The sequence below is a fragment of the Colias philodice genome, chromosome 25, assembly GCF_061535455.1.
Source record: "Colias philodice isolate Cphi_HAF_F1 chromosome 25, ilColPhil1 Martin Lab GWU primary, whole genome shotgun sequence".
NCBI lineage: Eukaryota > Metazoa > Arthropoda > Insecta > Lepidoptera > Pieridae > Colias > Colias philodice.
The window spans coordinates 5303826-5317614 of NC_143110.1; the positions used below are offsets into that span (position 1 = coordinate 5303826).

The 13789-nt window shown below is 37.5% G+C and overlaps 1 protein-coding gene across 2 annotated transcripts in view; it reads right to left on the reverse strand.

Moving 5' to 3' along the window:
* The window catches only part of LOC149477387 (NACHT and WD repeat domain-containing protein 2), a 57152-nt gene continuing 43363 nt past the window's right edge, over nt 1–13789 (reverse strand). For both annotated transcript variants that reach the window (XM_089710694.1, XM_089710693.1), the window contains exons 5-24: nt 13112–13262; nt 12491–12647; nt 11499–11648; nt 10907–11085; nt 10515–10607; nt 10080–10208; nt 9772–9877; nt 6975–7137; nt 6300–6508; nt 5884–6142; nt 4577–4755; nt 4177–4253; nt 3517–4065; nt 3047–3164; nt 2575–2704; nt 2190–2262; nt 1871–2007; nt 1306–1506; nt 829–963; nt 1–408 (exon numbers count right to left, since the gene is read on the reverse strand). In XM_089710694.1, the coding sequence (XP_089566820.1) occupies nt 179–408; nt 829–963; nt 1306–1506; nt 1871–2007; nt 2190–2262; nt 2575–2704; nt 3047–3164; nt 3517–4065; nt 4177–4253; nt 4577–4755; nt 5884–6142; nt 6300–6508; nt 6975–7137; nt 9772–9877; nt 10080–10208; nt 10515–10607; nt 10907–11085; nt 11499–11648; nt 12491–12647; nt 13112–13262 (3425 nt within the window). In that variant the 3' untranslated portion in view covers nt 1–178. The remainder of the gene's footprint in view (nt 409–828; nt 964–1305; nt 1507–1870; nt 2008–2189; nt 2263–2574; nt 2705–3046; nt 3165–3516; nt 4066–4176; nt 4254–4576; nt 4756–5883; nt 6143–6299; nt 6509–6974; nt 7138–9771; nt 9878–10079; nt 10209–10514; nt 10608–10906; nt 11086–11498; nt 11649–12490; nt 12648–13111; nt 13263–13789) is intronic.

The window sequence follows — 13789 nt, forward strand, 5'->3', positions numbered from 1 at the left end:
GCAGGCTAAGCAATTGCCAAAAATATAATTACACTATGTTCTATTAAAATATACAAGAACAAAAACATAGAACAACAACCATGAAATAAAAAACACGAATAAAAAAAAACCATCAACGCAGCCTCAACTCCCATTCAATAGCCACAGATTATTGCTAGATATACTCGATCGCCAGCGATCATGTCTCTTTGACTTCAAACGTCTTCCCTTCATACTCTATGTGACCATAGACATCGTCATCGTACTCTAGATCGCGGCCATGTTTCACCGAGTCTATGGTCGGACCATAGAGTTTGACGCAGACTATTTCCTTATAGTTCTCCATGGCTAGAGCAAGAATAGACCCGCCTAGGAGGATCTCGCAGGAGGTAATACGTTCTGGTGGTGTGTATACCGCTATTAGTTTACCTGAAATGCGGGTAGTTTTTAATTTAATTTTTACAAAGACATATTTATGTGTCTGATGAATGGTTTATTTGTTTGTATTGCCTTTGTCATCTATTTTGATGTTATTATTTTTAAGTTTATAGATTATAAAAGAATAAGTGGAATTGAGAGCATAACTGAACAGTTTTTACTAAAATAAGGCGAAAACAACGAAAAATTAAGAATTCAGTGATCACCAAAAAAGATATGGGCGGGTGTAAGTGTGCAATATTGATATATAATGTATAAAGTAGGTATGGCATTTGTAGATATATGTGTGTCCCTATACGTATGTGTGGGAGTCTGCTTATGTGTACGTATACATGTATGCACGAACTCGTATATGTGCACTTGTATGTATTGCATCTTTGTCATGTGTATGTATGTATATGTATATCTCACCAGCAGCCAAATCCCAGAGTCGCACAGATAAATCAGTAGCAGATAGATCAGCTGAGAGTAACAATGCACCCGAACGACCGAGCCGTAACTGTGTAGCCGCGGATACATGACCGCTTAGAGATAGACGACAATTACCTGGGAAACAAATATCAAATAAGTCGCATCTTCTTAGAGTCCTAGATTTAACTAGTAACATCTTAAAGTCCCAGACTGTAACCAGTAACTGCTTAAAGTCCCAGACTGTAACTAGTAACTTCTATAAGTCCCAGATTGCAACTCGTAACTTCTTAAAGTCTCAGATTCTAACCAGTAACTGCTTAAAGTCCCAGACTGTAAATCGTAACTTCTTAAAGTCCAGGATTGTAACTCGTCACTTCTTAAAGTCCCAGATTGTATCTAGTAACTTCTTAAAGTCCCAGATTGTAACTCGTAAATGCTTAAAGTCCCAGATTGTAACTCGTACACTAAATAACTCACCAGTAACCAAATCCCACACCAATATCCTGGTATCAGCGAGCGAGGATACCACACACCCGTCCACTGAACTTATAGCAAGGGCCACAGTATCACAACCTGGCTTCCACTTTTTGAACAAGGTCCCAGATTGTAAGTCATACACTACTATGAAGTTTGGACTTGGCTCGTCTAGCTCACGGGATACTACGCATACATATGAACCTGTAAAGTGGAGATATAAACATACAATAACTTATTGTCAATAATTGTAAAATAGAAAATATTAATAAAGTAGTTAAGATGCAATTTACCATAATAACATTTGAAATGATCCACCCTAAGCTTTTGATTAAGTATATGTATACTTTTATCCATGTAAATATTTGTCAAAATTAAATCGCATCGCAAGTATATGCATTACAGAATTATGGTTTCGTTTGATATTTTATTATTGAAAATGTTAAAATTATTATGATAGATTTCAAATTAATACATAGAAACGTTTGGAGTACCACAAGGATCTATTCTTGTTCCAACACACAGTCTAACACATATTATTGACCAAATAGACCGTTTTATTATTTACCTTCATAAGTAATAGCCGCTTTAGACGTGACAAAATCGTGATGCGGTATCCTAAGATCGTATAACAGTTTACGAGATGTTAGAGACCATACTAACAACGGGAACGGCTTCTGAGTTTCATCTCCACACACCAATACTCTAAAAAACATAAATTTAATATAAATGTTGGTAATAGATATTTTTATATAGCGTTAAATAAGAAAAGAAAGAAAAATAAACTCACAAAAGGTAGAGAAAATAATTTATGTATGTTAAAAACTACTACAGAAATGTGGGTAAACTTAAATGGAAGATTTAATTTTATAACACTTGGCATTTACCTTCCATCTCCCGATACCAACAATGAATTTAAAAATCTATCTTCACCAGCTTTGAACGTCGTCACACAATCACCTGTAAAGAAATAATTAAAACTTTTCATTTTAATAATAATTTTGTTGTAATGTATTAGTAGTTGTACTATGTAGTAGCATTTTGAAGTGAAACTTCTTTAGGCACGTTGAAAGTAAAATTTCATGGTCCCGTCATGGCAATACCGTCTATCATGGAGTAAGACGACGATTTTGGTATCTATGAATCTTGTCAAAGAAGTTCCACTTCTGACACGTGTGCTCGGCACACTCGCTCTTTTTTCTTCTATACATATCTCTGTATTGATGACTACACGATAAAAAACTTTCAATTCTTATTCAATTTATAACATACCTGTTTCAATATTCATAAGATTCACATACATCCTATTCCTAGACAGAGCGACTAAATGCTTCGAGTCGTGTAGACCGTAGTATGGCATTTTTTGGTTCATCACACCTTTTAGCGCAACTACGAATTTACCCTGGAACATATGAATAATCGATGAAATATGAGGTTTTCTTTCTTCAGAAAAATGTTGGACACAGATCATAGTGGAGTTATTTACTTATTTAACACTTTAACAATATGAAATTAAATATAAAACACAAAAGGCGGCCTTATCACTATGCAGTTATCTCTATCAGACAACGACGGGGGAAAGGTAAAAAGCGAAATATAATAATGACACAACAAAAAAGTTTTCTTTGATTAGGCCCTATTTCAATTCTCATCAGGATCATGCTATTTTATGGGTACTTAATAAAATAATACATTCTAAGAAGACATCTAAATAGACCAATTTTGTAAAGTAAATAAAACTTACCTGATTTAAATCATACACTCTCAGTTCGCGTCTGCACAAGACAACGCACCGGTACTCGTCTATTGGCACTAAGTTTATAGGATGCGTCACTCCTACTATCTTTCGTACTAACTTACACCTGAAAATGTTTTATTTTTATCATAAAAGTGATAATATATTTTACCAGAAAACTAAACCACCTTCAAATTGTCAGAACTAGACAACATTTAAATGAGACCAACCGGAATGTACCAGAATTCAAATAAAATTTTGTTAAATTAAATTTCTTAATATACCCAAAAAGAAAATAAATTGTATCGATAAGCTTATTTTTAAAGTCAATTGAAAATTGAAATAAAATTAAGTTATAAAAAACTAAATTTAGACTTTTATTAATAGATTAATTAGGTAGGGTAGATTTAATTAAAATTTAGTTTCCAATTTAATCTTATCAATTTTAAGTTACATTCTCAATAATTTTGCATTCATACCTTGTAACATCCCAAACGCAGATTTCCTCCCTCTCCGTAGAGACAGTAGCAATAAATTTGCCCCTAGTATCAAATCTAACAATCAAATCGTACGGCTTAGTATCAAAACCCTCGACCATAGAGAAGTCGCGCTTTTCTCTATTCTCCATGACTTTCCAGAAATCATCGTTCATTGGATAAAACGTAGGTACGGGTGGGTCGAAAATCTGTCTCATCCATTCCCGAACTATATCACTGTGGATGTCTATGCCTTCTCTTTGACGCCGCTCTATGGTAGCTCGGAGGAGGCCGTAGAATTGTCTATGGTCGTAGTCTAGTGCGTACGAGTGCGTTTCGAAGACTTCCTTGAGTATTTCAAGGTGTTCTGGCAAAGGGTCGATATGTACAAGGCCTATGTCTTCTAAAAAATGTCCGCAGTCTGTAGCCGCTAGTTTGTCGTGGACCCAGTCTAATTTTGTGAAGTATGGCTTGTTTGCGAATGCTTCTGGGTCTTCTTTGAGTAAATGATAGTGCTGGAATGGAAGCTCGTCTAGTTTTCTTGTGTTGTAGCTGAAAAATAATTAATCTGTATAAAAAGATGATTATTTATAAAAAAAATGCATAGAAGATGACGTTACATTTGAATCTAACTCCAATAAAAGTGATGTTTTATTTGCTTACCATTCATCAGAGAATTTGTTTTCTTGCGAAATAAGACGTCCAGACATTTTCGGATCATTGTCGTTGTACCAAACTCCCTGCAAATATAAAAAATAAGATCAATCTTTTTTCTTTCCTCATGCGTATTTACCTCCGTCTGATATTTCCGTCTGGTATTTGTATGTAAATATATTAAAGTAGTATAAAATTTATGTCCTCTATTCAAAGCGTCACTTGCGGCCGTAGCACCGGACAACATATGGCCGTAGCAACGGACAACATGTGGCCGTAGCAACGCACAACTTGCGGCCGTATCAACGGACCACTTGTGACCGTAGCAGTGCGGTACTTGCTGGTCTCCATAGTAACGCGCCTGGCGTCCCTAGCAACGCGGCCGGCGTCCCTAGCAACGCCCACCCACCTCGTAGTACTCGGCCAGCGTGCGGCGCGCCTGGTGGCCGTCGCTCAGGTAGCGCTCGGCGGCCGCGGCGGCCAGCGCGGCGTCCCGCCAGCGAGCCGCCCCACGTGCGTCCCAGCGCAGCCATGGGGCTAGTAACGCGCTTACTTGCGGCCAGAGCAGTGCAGCGGGTGCCCATGGTACTGTAATACGTTATGAACTATAGAACACAAAAGAAAAAAAATCTACCTAGTACAAAGGTTCTTCCGCTGGAACGAATAAAAATAAAATTACTATAGAACACAGTACTTTATTCAGCGAAATTGCCGTACATAAGATGCTCCTCACTTCCCACACATTAAATCAACCCTGCATGAAAAATCACGATAGCAAAATGACCTCAAAATGCAAAATTGCGCTCAAATCAAGCAAATTATAGTATACAAGATATCCCATAATCACTGTACTAAGCAAAAAGGGACCTACAGTTTAACATACGCTGAGTACGTAAAAATACTCATAAAATTTCAGACAATTTTTTTTCTATAGTATGAGTTCTTGAAACTCTATGTTTACACCCCTAACTACACACCAACCCTAAATAAAATAGCAAGCCAACAACCTTGCCCACCCGCACAGGCGCTAACATTTAAAGTTATATTTTCATAGACACAATGACCACATTCATAGATCAGTATATGCCAACTGTGCGAAGCGGGTGAAAACAGAATTTAAAAACAAAATTTGACCTCATTCTGTTTTTTTTACGTAATCAGTGTTTGCAAAACTATAAGTCAGCTTTCATCTTAGTACATCGACAGGGGGCACCCTGTATAACGTGACGACAGAATCGTTATTTCGATTGCACGTATTCCAAATTGGTTGGTTGAATGGTGGCTAACACCACAATGTAATAAAGACTGACACATTACTGCACATTCCCAATACTTAATCGTACAGACAATTTCGTGCCCTTTTAAAACATCTAATCAAGTAACGTTATTTTAACCATAAAAAATAGTGACAGTGTTATTGTGTCGTTTTTCGGTTAACTTTTGACTATGTACCCATATGTAAAACGCAAGTATTTTACCTGTATAGATATTAATACTTAGGTGTGATGCACAGTTGAAAACACATAAGTGAATTTGATAAAATAATAACAACGCAAGTATTTAAATATAAAAAAAATTGATAACTTTTTACACTATATTTATCTGGGCATACCCCAAGGATATATCTTAGGTCCTTTGCTTTTTAATACATATAAAACTGATGAATCTAAAAATAAACAAATTATAACCACCTATATAGCAAAAAAAGGTACTCACAATATGTCTCTTCGCTCCTAAACAGATCATCATGAGCCAACATATCCAGTATTTCCGTATCATCCAAACCCCGTCTAGACGCAGTTAGTAAAGACAAACAGGCTTTAACCTTCTCAGCGCCTAATGCTGCTTCAGTTGCAATGAGAATTTGTTCCAATTGAGCTTCTAATTCATCGCATATAACTAATTCAGGCGTGGTTTCTGGCTCTGACTGTTCTGTGAATGTTTCCGCTGATAGTGATATTTGCCATGCTAAGATCTGAAAAAGGATTTTTTTTATTAAAGGATTTATTTGTGGCAGTGAAGCAGCACCAGTCTTGCTTTACGTTGCTGCACATGCTGTGAGCACTGCTTTAGCTTCTTTTTTCTATTATTTTAACATGACCCTCTATTTTCCTACTACCAACTACCCTCACCTTACAGTACAGTGGTAGAGTACACTTTTGTACTGCTTTCACTGCGGCTTCTGGCGGTGAAGCAGCACCCGTCTTGCTATACGTCGCAGCACAAGCAGTGAGTACTGCTTTAGCTTCTTCCGCACCGACAGGTGGCGCTCGTACTACTTTCGGTCCGTCCTCAGATGATAATACTGCCATTATTGCTGAACTTGATGGCTCGTCTTTTTCTGTTAAGATAATAAGATAGGTTTATAACGTTTAACAGATTTTTGAATTTATTTTATTAATCAATTATCGTGACACAATCATTGATACACAATACAGTACACATACTTAATTACCGTGAAAATTTTCAATAACTGTAAAACACTAACTCATTGACCGCGACACGAATTCAATGATCATGTTACACTTCAGTAACCACAACTCACTTCAGTGACCACGGCCCACTCAGTGACCACGACCCACTTCAGTGACCACGACCCACTTCAGCGACCACAACTTACTCAGTGACCACGAACCACTTCAGTGACCACAACTCACTCAGTGACCACGACCCACTTCAGTGACCACAACTCACTCAGTGACCACAACTCACTCAGCGACCACAACTCACCCTCAGTGACCGTGACCCACTTCAGTGACCACGACCCACTTCAGTGACCACGACCCACTTCAGCGATCACAACTCACCCTCAGTGACCGTGACGATCATCTTCACGCCGCTGGGCAAGCGCTCCGGCAGCCAGCGCACTCCGCGCAGCGCGTCCGCTCCGCCCACGCACACCAGCACCGCCCGGCTGCGGGATAGTGCGTCTAGCAGCCGGTGTAGTGTTATTGAGAGCGATCCCGCTTCCTAAATAATAAAAAAAAATTGGTTGTCTGTAAAGTCGGTTTACTGACGATAGTTGAACGTGACAACGTCTTAAGGCCGATTGTGCTTCTTTGTCGCTCGTTCCGCGCTCTCGCTTGCACTTCAAGCCTTACATGGAACGCCTCAGAGCGAGGTAACGCCGCATGAGTCATGTTTTTTCGTGCGTGCAGCCGGCTCTATCGAATTATAAGACGTTGTCACGTCAAAAAAATAATAATAAAAAAATCAAAGATGCAAAGAACAAGAACAAAGATTTTTAATTACACAATTACAGGCTAATTTATAAGGATACAAAATCTACACAATTTAATAAAGATGTACAAGCGAAGTCGTACAATTTATAAGGCTGTTATTATGCTGCGAGCATTTCCGCATAAGAGCAATATTTCTAATGAACAATTATTAAAGACGCTAAAGCATTACAGCTAACCGGATCCGTTACATTTTGACATTTGACAAGTCAATCTTTTTAATTGGTCCTTCGAGCCGGATCTGAACCAGAGTATTCATAACATAATGTATAAAAAAATCTATTTTCATAGAATTTCACATTTCAAACACTAATGGAGAATGTTCACTAATTTTGATTATTAGCACTCCATATTCTCTGTCAAAAATAAATAATACTAGTGAAAAAATTACTTCGATACGTCAATTATTTTCCGATTTAGAAGTAAAACAAGTTGTAAACGCCCGGTGATGGTGTGACGTCACACCACAACACGCTCAATCTGGCTCACTCAGTCCGCTAGCGATCGCGCGCCCGCGCCGTCGAAATTATAATTAAATACTTTTAAAAATGTCCAATCCAAATACCAGAAAATCATGTGTTGTTCCTAAATGTAAAAATACAACTACCAATTCGCCGGATAAGTTGTTTTTTATAGTTGCAAAGGAAGTAAGCTACATATTATAATATTTTGAGAACATTGCAGCTGTTTTGCGTTATCCTTTGTTTTCTATACAAGTTTTAATCTATACTAGACTGTGCTTCTGCTCTGCTCGTATGGGCTAAGTATAGGTAGATGGCTAGTAAGATTTTTTCTTGTTTTAAGTTGAGAATGATATGGAGAACTATACTAAAATATAAGTTGGTCGGGGGAAGAATTAAACAAAAACAGGGTATAGTTCCACACAAATTCAAATGTCAACAGGAAAATGAAGATAAACCTCAGAGATCAGCAGTGCAAAAACGCAATCGTATAGAATATTTTGAGAAACTATTAAATAAAGATGAAACTTTGGCATGACTGTTATTTTATTAAACGAATAATAATTACTATTATTGGACTATTAACGAAATTCGCGGACGAAAACCCATCAAAATACTGCGCAAGCTATAACACCTACTACAGCGCTGCCGACTTGATACTAGGGTGCGTATAAAGCAAAATTACCAATCTTCTATTAGATGATACGTGTAATATTCAAGACCAAATCTAAAAAATAAAATATATAACAAACTAGATGATATGTTCAACGATTCTGTTCAATAAAAAACATAAAATATTAAAATTGACTCGATAAAAAAAAATCACCAAGTTAGCTCTAATTTTCACACTTTTACGTTTTCTACTTGACATGGTAATACTTATTATGATTTTTTTTTCATAAACAATTATATTAAAACATTTGCAAGATATTTGTCAGAGCATTTTGAGTAATTACTTTTAGTTTTGGTTTTATCTGCGATAAACCACTTTTATCGTGACAAAACCAAACGTTTATCTCGAGAAAAAAAGAGCGCCAAAAATAAAACCAAAACTAAAAGTAATTACACAAAATGATCTGACAAATATCTTGCAAATGTTTTAATATAATTGTTTATGAAAAAAAAATCATAATAGGTATTACCATGTCAAGTAGAAAACGTAAAAGTGTGGAAATTAGAGCTAACTTGGTAATTTTTTTTTATCGAGTAAATTTTAATATTTTATGTTTTTGATTAAACAGAATCGTTGAACATATCATCTAGTTTGATATATATTTTATTTTTTAGATTTGGTCTTGAATATTACACGTATCATCCAATAGAAGATTGGTAATTTTGCTTTATACACACCGCGCGGGGACGCGGCCGCGCGGTGCGTTGTGACGTGACGTCACAAGCGGTCACGTGACTATTAGCGGGACTCGATATTTTTCGAAACTTTGAATGCGTATAAAATCAAAACTACTTGGTATTTTTGACTACGACAAAAACTAGTGTATTTGTATACATACAGGCTTTACTGAGACACAATTTCAAGGGATTTGGCATACCTAGTAACATTCTTCATTAGGAAACAGGATAAAATTTATAGAGATTGTAAGATAAAATTGTAGTAAGTGTACGGGCTAGCCGTACATCCTGAGTCAGCGCTTTACGCGATCCTTTTTCATTAGGGTAAAAATAACATCTTTACGGAGTCAGTCTGCGTTCGCGGCTCGTGTGAAGCGCTCGTAATATATGCGCTATAATATCATCATCAACTATCAATTACTAATCCAAAGCAATTAATTTCTATCAATACCAAACTATGAACTTATCAACTAAAGGAGTGTATGGGATTATATCATATCACATGAGGTTTTAAAATGTTTAAATTTAAATATCATATCATACAGTAAGCTTACATTTTTGCCTCGATACACGGTGCCAGTATGTAGAACATGCAGCTGATCAACTATAGATTTCAACAGCTGATGGGAAGTGCTAGATTGCGATGTGAGACCGACGAACCTACAAGAAATGAAAAACAATTTGGAAATTTAAATAACCAATAGTTTTATAACAGTGATTGTTTCTCAGAATTTTTATTTCAATTCATCATAATCTAGGAATAATTATTTTAAATCTACCCTCCTTTATTTGTCTTACAAAATTATCCTATTTTACAGCATGATGATAATTTAATCAAAATTTATAACTTTTATCATCTTACCGAACAACGAGCGCCAGATCGTCCAGCCAAGTGTGCGCAAGCGCAGCCGCTCTTGCCAATAAAGTTGCCTTTCCACATCCCGTACCTCCTATAACCACTAGAGGGACTTTACTGTCGCTTTGGACGTAGCTGGAAATTAAAATTACACACGTTAAGAAGTGAAACTTCTTTATGACCTTATTTTTCAAAAAATAATTTACTATATGCAACTTTACAGAAATACGTCGAATCACGCGTGGTAGGGATAAGAAAAAGATGGCGCGTAACGGAAAAATGTCACGCGTAACGAAAAAATGTTACACAAATTTTTTTTCCAACCCCGATAACGAAGTTTCACTTCAAAATCATCACACAAAGGTAAGTTTTAGCTTGACATACTAAAATCATTAACAATGAAAATAAGAATTCATTTGTGGTGCAAGGATAGTAACTTACGTTTTCAGCTCGTTCAAAGTAATTTCTCTGTTCGATGTGCATTGTGTTGCTTTCTGACAGAATAATAAGTGTTCCGATATTTCCTCGAACAAACTGAAATAAAAAATTATAAAATAAATACATTTGATTAACTTCTCTGGTTTTAAGCATATGCAGTGGATTCATTAAAATAACTAACTAATTTACCTAACTTATCACTTTACTCAATACAACTATCCACTTTACTCAACACAACACTTTAGTCAACACAACTATCCACTTTACTCAACACAACACTTTAGTCAACACAACTAACCACTTTACTCAACACAATTATTTCTATCTCTATAATACAATACACCTTCTTTAGTCGATAGTTATTTTTCAAATTTATTTATTATTTCTTTACTCACCTGGCCGGTATCCCACAATACCCGGCAGGCCCGTCCCCATCAGCCACAAGCGCGTCGAGCAGTGCGTCGAGCCGCTCGCCGAGCGCGGCTCGGACACCAGCGGTATACTCCTCGTCGCCAGCTGTATGTGCTCGACCGCGCACGCTTGCTCGGATTACGTTACGTTCGCTTAGGTAGAGCTGAAATTTAGTTATGCTTATATTTGTAGTACTATGAAGCACTAAAAGAAATGATACAGCGCCATTTTGTGACGTCATAGCTGTTATTTCAATGAATTAATAAACTAAGTTAGGCAATGACATTTAATTTTGATTTGATGTAAGAGTTGGGCAAAATAAAAAGAAAAGTTATTTTTCTAAACCATTAGATCGTATTTTTCAACTGAAGCTATATCCATTTCTCTAATCATTATGGTTTGAAGCACAGAAGTACTACGAGATCTCACCTGTAGTTACACGTGCTACGAGATCTTACACAAAGCTACACGTGCTACGAGATGTAACATAAAGCTACACGTGCTACAAAAATTATCTCAAGAATGCGTAGATTCGCTATCTGACAACAATTTTTCTAAAAATTTAAACGGACGGACCTTCAAATCCCGCTGCAAGTTAGCCAGTCGTCGCTGCAGTTCTCTCAACTGCTCATCAGAGCCTTGCGGAGCGTCGGCCACTCCGGACCGACACACCCACACACAGCGACGAGCAGTTTCGGAGCTCATCAGCACTGTGTGTTGTACTTCCTGAAAATTATGGAATCATGTTATCGTTTTTTTTTAATTCTTTTACAGCTTGATAAATAAATGAGGCTTATTTTTTTTACTTGACAGACACCGCACACGTGCGCGCACCAGCCGGCGGCGTCGTGCTGCTGTCTAGCTTGTACCTTTCTTTTTATTTGACGTGACAACGTCTTATAATTCGATAGAGCCAGCTGCACGCACGAAAAAACATGACTCATGCGGCGTTACCTCGCTCTGAGGCGTTCCATGTAAGGCTTGAAGTGCAATCGAGAGCGCGGAACGAGCGACAAAGAAGCACAATCGGACATTGTCACGTTCAACTATCGTCAGTAAACCGACTTTACAGACAACCAATTTTTTTTGCATATCATTCGACATTTTGTTTTAGTTTTTTTGTTTTCTTTACGCTGTATGACATACAAATGCTTTTTTGTAGTGAAACTTCTCTAGGCAAGTTGAAGGTAAAATTTCCAGGTATTTTTGAATCTTGTCGAAGAAGTTGCACTTCTGACACGTCTGCTCGGCACACATGCTTTTTTACATAAAAGGCTTGACATATAAATTCCACTATTTTTTTTTTGTTTTCATGTTTTAACTTGGCACTCGGCAGGGCAAATGTTGTGCTGGGCAGGGCATATTAGTCGCTTGCCGGACGAACTGTGGGCCAAGGTAACGACATTGTGGAGCCCCGACAAAGCTACGGCGAAGAACTGATGGCAGGTTGAACTGGACCAATTTAATAGAGACCGGTCTACAATAGCACAAGATCGTGATTCATGGAAGCCTTTGCCCAGCAGTGGGACACAACAGGCTAATACAATACAAAGTTGTCTCCGCGTTACCTGCTCCAGCACGGTGGTGAGGTACGCGTCGCACGCCTCCTGCGGCAGCGTGCGCACGAGCACGTTGAGCGCGCGCGCCATCTCGCGGCGCCAGCGGGCCGGCGCGCCGCGCACCAGCCGGTAGCACGGCGGCGTCGTGCTGCTGTCTAGCGTGTACCTAACATATTTGTATATTACAACGATGTCAGACCTATGACGAAGCAGTAATACAGAAGAGGCAAACACTGCTGCCGTTTCATCTTTTTAACTGTTTGATCTGCTACGAGATCTTACATAAGGCTACACGTGCTACGAGATCGTCCATTTTTTCTCTATATGTCTATTTATTTATTTCCTTCATTTAAACGCTTTTAAATTTCTCTATAGTTAACCGGGTTCATCAATACTCATGAGAACCCAGTCAAAACGAAAAAATCGAGTTAGTTTTAAGACTTTTTTTAAATTAAATGCATTTTTTTAAATAATTGTTTTGTCTGTTTAATTTCTTATTAATTATTTACACTTCTACGAATAACTAATTTTACAGTTTATTTCACTACAAACAATTTCGTAACTAAGACTTCCACAAATAACACCACAGTTTAAAGTGAATACGATAAAAATGTGAAATCTAAAACTCACCATTTATTCAATAAGCTCCTATCGTTCTCGTCGTCGGCGGCCTCCAATGCCGCCTTGAAGTCCGCGCATTCTAATGTGTGAGGTAGCAATGGAGTTCCGAGATTGGAGTTCAAAAACAACACTGGTACTACTGCACCTAGTTCTGATTGACCTGAAAATTTGAGTTTAATTTTTAGTTGGCATAAATTACGAATTGTGAAACATTCAATTTTACATATTATAATTTATAATCTATGGAAATATATAAAAATTACAACGAACATTATATTTTCTACACGTGATACGAGATCTCACCTCTAGTTACACGTGCTATGAGATCTTTCGTAAAGCTACGCGTGTTACGAGATTTTTTATTACGCTACACATGTTACGAAATTTTCTATTACGCTACACGTGCTACGAGATTTTCTATTACGCTACACATGCTACGAGATTTTCTATTAAGCTACACTGCTACGAGATTTTCTATTACGCTACACGTGCTACGAGATTTTCTATGACGCTACACGTGCTACGAGATTTTCTATTACGCTACACGTGCTACGAGATTTTCTATTAAGCTACACTGCTACGAGATTTTCTATTACGCTACACATGCTACGAGATTTTCTATTAAGCTACACTGCTACGAGAATTTCTATTACGCTACACATGCTACGAGATTTTCTATTAAGCTAC